Genomic DNA, 7,259 nt, shown 5'->3' on the forward strand with positions numbered 1-7,259 from the left:
CTCTCTCTCTCTCTCTCCCCCCTCTCTCTCCTCTCTCTCTCTCTCTCTCTCTCCCTCTCTCTCTCTCTCTCTCTCTCTCTCTCTCTCTCTCTCCCTCTCCCCCTCTCTCTCTCTCTCTCTCTCTCTCCCTCTCTCTCTCTCCTCTCTCTCTCTGTCCTCCCTCTCTCCCTCTCTCTCTCTCTCTCCCTCTCTCTCTCTCTCTCTCTCCCTCTCTTTGCGCTCCGCTTGTCTTAATGTTTCGTGGGCAGTTTAGCCCTGTGTTCGGCAGGATGAACAGAGACGGGTGATCTGAAAGGAGGCGGACGGTAATTTTTTGGTGAAGCGAGCGTTTGGAGGAGCTCGTAGGGCCGCTCGCTGGTGCTGAAATTAGAGGCTGTCAAGTGCGCCCCCCCCCCCACCTCAACCCTCAACCCGCCCCCCCTCCTCACTCCTTATGCTAATGTGCCCTTTGAGAGGCAGGAGGCTTTGTGCAGAGCTCAAACGGAGCGGTTTCGCTGTGGGGGGGGGGGGCCTGAAACAGAGCGGATTCGCTGTGGGGGGGGGGGGCCTGAAACAGAGCGGATTCGCTGTGGGGGGGGGGGCCTGAAACAGAGCGGTTTCGCTGTGGGGGGGCTCAAACAGAGCGGTTTCGCTGTGGGGGGTGGGGGGGGGGGCTTTAAGGCCGTTCAGGCTGGGTTTTATCCTGGGGTCGGCCTCTGGGCAGACCTCTCAGAAAGCAGCCAATGAGAAACCGCTTGCCTCTGGAGGCCTATAGCCGCCCTCCCCTGAACCGGCTGGGTTCGAGCCCAGGGCGTGTCTGGACTGCGGTGCCTGCGGTCTGTGCCCATGTGGCAGTCTGTGTTTGAATTGGCGGTCTGTAGCTGTGTGGTGGTCTGTGTTTGTATGGTGGTCTGTAGCTGCGTGGCGGTCTGTTTGAATGCAGTTCTGTAGCTGCGTGGCAGTCTGTGTTTGTTGAGGTCTGTAGCTGCATGGTGGTCTGTATTTAAGTGGAAGTCTGTAGCTGCATGGCGGTCTGTATTTAAGTGGACGTCTGTAGCTGCGTGGTGGTCTGTATTTGAGTGGAGGTCTGTAGCTGCGTGGTGGTCTGTATTTGAGTGGAGGTCTGTAGCTGCGTGGCGGTCTGTGTTTGAGTGGAGGTCTGTAGCTGCGTGATGGTCTGTGTTTGAGTGGAGGTCTGTAGCTGCATGATGGTCTGTGTTTGAGTGGAGGTCTGTAGCTGCATGATGGTCTGTGTTTGAGTGGAGGTCTGTAGCTGCGTGGCAGTCTGTGTTTGTTGAGGTCTGTAGCTGCGTGGCGGTCTGTGTTTGAGCGGAGGTCTGTAGCTGCGTGGCGGTCTGTAGCTGCGTGACAGTCTGTGTTTGAGTGGAGGTCTGTAGCTGCGTGACGGTCTGTAGCTGCGTGGCGGTCTGTCCCCGCTGGCAGTTAGCGACTCTGTGAGATTACTGTGAGATTTAATGAACCGCCTTCAGTGTGAAACTGGACCGGCTGATATTTTACAGCCTCGTCATCCAGAGCCTTCCTTAAATTTCAGGGAGAGGAAAATAAATCCTAATGCGAGTGACAGGCTGCTGCATCTTCCGTTTCACGCGTGTGTTTTTACTGCGGGGTTATGACCCGAGCACTATTTGCATTTTAAATGGAGCGCTCTGCGTGATTGTGCGCAGGTGTACCCTAACTGCGGAGCGTTCTTCTGAATTGGCTGCGGGACGTCGCGCTCCTCAGAAGGCGATTGGACTCGCGGCCGTAACGAGCACAGGAGCCCGAGCGGGTCGTGTGCGCGGAAAAAAGACTCCCATCGCTGCGATTGAAACCTTTTCTAAACGACTGCGGTTTGTAATTTCGGGCTTTGATGACCTCTGTGCGTTTTTTCCACTCCCGAAACGGGCCGCGTGCCTCGGCACGGCGTGACTCACGGAGCGCGCGCGAGCGTCGCCGTAGCGACGTCCCCTGACTGCCGTCCCGCCCTCTGGCCCAGATTCCGGCGGGTGCGCTCGTGAGTGATTCATAAGCACGCTATGCTGGGTGATGGAGGAGGCTGCCGTATGACTCGGCGCTTTTGGTTTGAAGGGGGTTGCGTCGCGGGTTGGCTGTGGGGTTTGAGGTTCTCCAGGTGTGGGGTTCTCCATCTGGCTGTGGGGTTCCTCCAACTGTGGGGTTTGAGGTTCTCCAGGTCTGGGGTTCTCCATCTGGCTGTGGGGTTCCTCCAACTGTGGGGTTTGAGGTTCTCCAGGTCTGGGGTTCTCCATCTGGCTGTGGGGTTCCTCCAACTGTGGGGTTTGAGGTTCTCCAACTGGCTTTGGGGTTCCTCCAACTGTGGGGTTTGAGGTTCTCCAACTGGCTTTGGGGTTCCTCCAACTGTGGGGTTTGAGGTTCTCCATCTGGCTGTGGGGTTCTCCAACTGTGGGGTTCTCCAGCTTTGCGGTTCTCCAGCTTTGCGGTTCTCCAGCTTTGCGGTTCTCCGGCTGGGACTACAGTGGCGTAAAGCAGAGTAGTCAGAAGGAGAAATGAGCTGTGTGCGGGAGTGTGGAGGGGGTGCTAGAGAACTTTAGGCAGACAGACAGACTCCTTGTTTGGGACACAGTAGGGTGTAACACCAGGAAGTGGGTTCCTGTAATGCTACAACATGCATCTATTCCTGGAACAGATGTTGTGTTTGTTCCATGTTTTATTTTGGGGAACAATATGAATTCCTGGGACACTGCAGTCTTGTCCTGGAATGACCCCCACAGCTGAGGCCGGTTAATAGTGACCAATCAGGGAGGGAGATGTGGTGAGTGACAAATCGGAGAGGGGGATTTGGAGCGTCTGACCAATCAGGCAGGGAGATATGGAGCGTGTGACCAATCAGGGAGGAAGATGTAGAGAGCATGACCAATCAGGGAGGGAGATGTGGAGAGCATGACCAATCGGAGGGAGATGTGGAGAGCATGACCAGTCAGGGAGGGAGATGTGGAGAGCATGACCAATCGCGGAGGGATGTTTGGAGACTGTGTCCAATCTGTTAGGCATGTCTGAGATGCTGAGAACTGAACTGTGTGAGAGTGTGTGCGCGTGTGTGTATGTGCATGTGTGTGACCAAGCGAGTGTGTGTGGTCTCTGTTGGAGCCTTTAGCTGGTTAGTTTCGTCTGACAGGCTGGTCAGACATGGAGGCTGTATTTCACTCTGAGCGGCTCCTAGATCTTCATCCCTGCTTCCCCTCACCTGATGAAAGGGGATTTAAGTAGACAGCCACCTCGAGACTGAGACAGAGAGAGGGAGAGAAAGAGAGAGAGGGAGTAAAAGAGACTGGGAGGGAGGGGAAGAGAGACTGAGAGAGAGCCGGGGAAAGCGAGAAAGACGTGAGCGAAAGAGAGAGAGGGAGAGAAAGACTGAGAGAGAGTGTTTTTATTTTGTAAACTCTCAGCGAAGCGTCTTCTGCTGAACCCTGACTGTCTCCCTGCGTCAGAGGAGCTGCTGGGGGGGGTGGGGGGGGGTGTTAACCGCGAGCTTCGCGCTGCCTGCAGGGTTGTCTTCCTCCTGTCTGACACACACTCTTCCTCCTCCTGCAGAGATCACCAGAGTGCGGAAGGACATGTACAGCGACTCGGTCAACGGTGTGGTGGACAAGCACCCTATGGAGCTGCCCGAGGCCCTGGGCCCCATCATACACCTGCAGGAGAAGCTGTTTGTGCCCGTCAAAGAGTACCCCGACGTGAGTACACACACACATACACACACACATTGAAACATACGCACACACACAGACACACACACACACCTGTGTGACTGCACCTGCACATGCTGAGGTCAGCTCACCTGCTCTGGCTGCCTCGTCCTGAATTAGGTGAAATGCCATTTGGGGAATAACAGTCCCGGTCGTGATTGGTTGAAATGTCATTGGGGAATTACAGGCCCGGTCGTGATTGGTTGAAATGTCATCGGGGAATAACAGGCCTGGCCGTGATTGGTTGAAATGTCATCGGGGAATAGCGGCGATGTGTATATATAGAGCCCATGCCTCGGACTATGGCCATTAACCTTTCGTCTGTCAATCACCCCGGAGGCAGAGGACATGCCAGTTGGTGGACAGGAAGTGAGGCATTGTGGGTATTATCTGTCGGCTCTCCGGAGGATTGTTAGTGACAGCTGCGGTGACCTAATCAGAGTCCTCGCGGCAGCCAGCGTGGTCTTCGGGACGTGAATCATTTTTTAAAAATGTGTTTTTCCTGATTAATCAGGGGTATTGCTCATTTCCAGAGCCAAACAAGCTCTGAGAGCCGCTCCTGTTTGGCTTTAACACTCCACAATCAGGCCTGCTTAAAGCTGTTAGTGAGCACGAGAGCTCTTTGAGTGTGTGTGTGTGTGTGTGTGTGTGTGTGTGTGTGTGTGTGTGTGTGTGTGTTCGCCTGCCTGTGTGTGTGTGTGCCTGCGTGTGTGTGTGTGTGCACATGCGTGCGTGTGTGTGTGTGTGTGCCTGCCTGTGTGTGTGTGTGCGTGTGTGCCTGCCTGCGTGTGTGTGTGTGTGTGTGTGTGTGCCTGCCTGCGTGTGTGTGCACATGCGTGCGTGTGTGTGTGTGACGCACACGCACACAAGTTGTTCTGCCTCATTTAGGGTTTGAGAACCAGATTTTTCCTGATTAATCAGGACAGAATCGTGTGCCCAGGAGGCTCTTTTCAAACCGCACGTCTGCATTTTAAAAATTCCGGTCCGAATGTGCGGGCGAGCGGTCGGGGCGTGGCTGACGGAGGCGGCGCCGACCCGAACAGGGCGTGGCTGACCTTGAGCGGGCTCACCGGGCTGTTCTGGGGAGCGGCCTGCTGGTCCTCCTGTTTACCGCACGCACAGACGCGCAGATTAGAGAGGGACACCGCAGACGGGGGGGGCTGTCCAGAAATAAGCCTGATCGGAAAATCCGCCTCACTCCCCCCCACCCCCCACCCCGGCAAACAACTGCTGCGCTTGGTGAATGGGGGGGGGGCGGCTATATCAGGCACCCGCTTTTGGCCAGTCTCTGTGAAACCGGAGAGGTGAGGGTGTTTATCCCCCCCCCCCCCATAAGAAACACCACCTGACTGCGTTCACTCCGCATGGGGGCGGGGGGTAGGGAGTGGGGGGGTGGGGGGGGTGCCTCCGCAGCGCTGACATTTCCTTCCCTAATGTGGCGTCGGTAGGCGAGCGGCGGGCCGGCGCTGGGCCGGCGGAGCGTGAAATGCATTTTCCCCTCGATGGAGCCGATAGAGGAGCCGACGCCGCTCACGGGCCACTGGCGGCGTAAATAAGGTTCCCGGGGCCCCGCCCCCCCCTTTCCCTCCCCCTCCCGTCGAGATAAGGACCCTCCCGAACCCCACCCCCTCCCCCACCATACCCCCAGCTAACCCCACCTTTCCTCCATCTTCCTGTCCCCCTCTAAACCACCACCCTCCCCCCCGCTCAGGCTAGCAGGTACACGCTTGCGCTACCACCGGCAACAGCGACCTCTGACACGCTTGTGGAACGCCCCCCCCCCCCCCGGTACGGCTGCTGAGGATTGTGGGTAATGCGGCCCTTATGGAATCCTTGCTCGACCTCCCCCCTCTCCTCCCCCTCTGTGTGTGAGACCGTGGTGTGAACCGTCTCTGAGGATTTGGGTAATGCGGTGCTGTAATGAAATCCTCAGTTGACCCCCCCCCCCCCCCCATTGCGAGCGCTCCCTCTGTAATGTATATTTCAGAGCGCAGTTCTTTAAATAATAAAAATATAGAATGAAATCTGAAAAAGGCGGGAGGGGGGGAGTGAGTCATCCTGGCCCCTCCCCCCCCATCCTCAGACGCGAGCGCAGCTGCACCTGCAGCCTCGTGAAATAAAAGATAAAAGCTCCGCTCTCAAAGATGTTTCACACGCGTGACGCGGGGAAGCAGGCTGCGCTTCGCTGTGCGCCGTTCGCCCGCGCTTTTAACGGAACCCTGCCGCCCGTCGCTAAGGGCTCCGCCGGTCGCTAAGGGCTCCGTCGCTGGAGTTCCGGAATCCGCGATCCGCGCGGAACGCGCTGATGTGGGCGGGGGTCCGAGTCGGGGGCGGAGTCGATGGGCGTGATGCCGACGGGTGACTTAGGAGAAGATGCGACTGGTTATTAGGGGTTTATAAGGCCTGTGTTAGGGCTTCATAAGGCCTGTGTTGGGGGTTCATAAGGCCTGTGTTGGGGGTTCATAAGGCCTGTGTTAGGGGTTCATAAGGCCTGTGTTAGGGCTTCATAAGGCCTGTGTTGGGGGTTCATAAGGCCTGTGTTGGGGGTTCATAAGGCCTGTGTTAGGGGTTCATAAGGCCTGTGTTAGGGCTTCATAAGGCCTGTGTTAGGGGTTCATAAAGTCTGTGTTGGGGGTTCATAAGGCCTGTGTTAGGGCTTCATAAGGCCTGTGTTAGGGGTTCATAAGGCCTGTGTTAGGGGTTCATAAGGCCTGTGTTAGGGCTTCATAAGGCCTGTGTTAGGGGTTCATAAGGCCTGTGTTAGGGGTTCATAAGGCCTGTGTTAGGGGGTCATAAGGCCTGTGTTAGGGGTTCATAAGGCCTGTGTTAGGGGGTCATAAGGCCTGTGTTAGGGCTTCATAAGGCCTGTGTTAGGGGGTCATAAGGCCTGTGTTAGGGGTTCGTAAGGCCTGTGTTAGGGGGTCATAAGGCCTGTGTTAGGGGGTCATAAGGCCTGTGTTAGGGGTTGATAAGGCCTGTGTTAGGGGGGTTGTGAAAGGTGTTTGCAGTCCTTGGCCTCATGTTCCCTGGGTTGGGAGAGAAGCGAGTGGCTGCAGGCGGGGTGGGGGCGGGGGCGGGGGGATGGTGCGGTGTGGGGGGTTTATCTGATATCTCCCAGACTTCAATTAAAGCCCCTCTGTCTTCCAAGCTTGGCGAGCTGACCTTCACACACGTCCTGCAGCAGAGCAGGAGCCAAGTCTAACCCCCCCCCCCATCCTCCCAACCCCCAGCCCCCGCCCCGCTCACCGCCTGTCCGTCACTAAACTTCAAACCTAACATTGGTGCCAGAGTTCAACTCCTTTCTTTCCCTTCGGGCCACATTTGTTTTGGGGGGAGTAAAAAAAAAAATGTTGCGTGTGGCAAACGTTTCCCTCTCACTGCATGAAATAAACCCCAGAGTGGATTCGGTCTGAGTGTGCAGCCGTTACTTACGTCTCTGCAGCGTGTGGGAGGACCGCTGACTCAGCGGGCTCGGACCCGGACCCGGGCCCCGGCCCCTGGACCCCGGGCTTAGTCACCGCTTTCACCCGGCCTCTCTCCCCTAAATCCGCCTCT

At 56.7% G+C, this 7,259-nt stretch overlaps 1 protein-coding gene across 4 annotated transcripts in view; it reads left to right on the forward strand.

Annotated features, from left to right (window-relative positions):
* qkia (QKI, KH domain containing, RNA binding a) overlaps positions 1-7,259 on the forward strand; it is a 95,927-nt gene that overhangs the window by 22,104 nt on the left and 66,564 nt on the right. For all 4 annotated transcript variants that reach the window (XM_064301539.1, XM_064301518.1, XM_064301531.1 and 1 more), the window contains exon 2: positions 3,550-3,692. In XM_064301539.1, the coding sequence (XP_064157609.1) occupies positions 3,550-3,692 (143 nt within the window). The remainder of the gene's footprint in view (positions 1-3,549; positions 3,693-7,259) is intronic.

This window comes from Anguilla rostrata, chromosome 1, assembly GCF_018555375.3.
Source record: "Anguilla rostrata isolate EN2019 chromosome 1, ASM1855537v3, whole genome shotgun sequence".
NCBI classification, from domain to species: domain Eukaryota; kingdom Metazoa; phylum Chordata; class Actinopteri; order Anguilliformes; family Anguillidae; genus Anguilla; species Anguilla rostrata.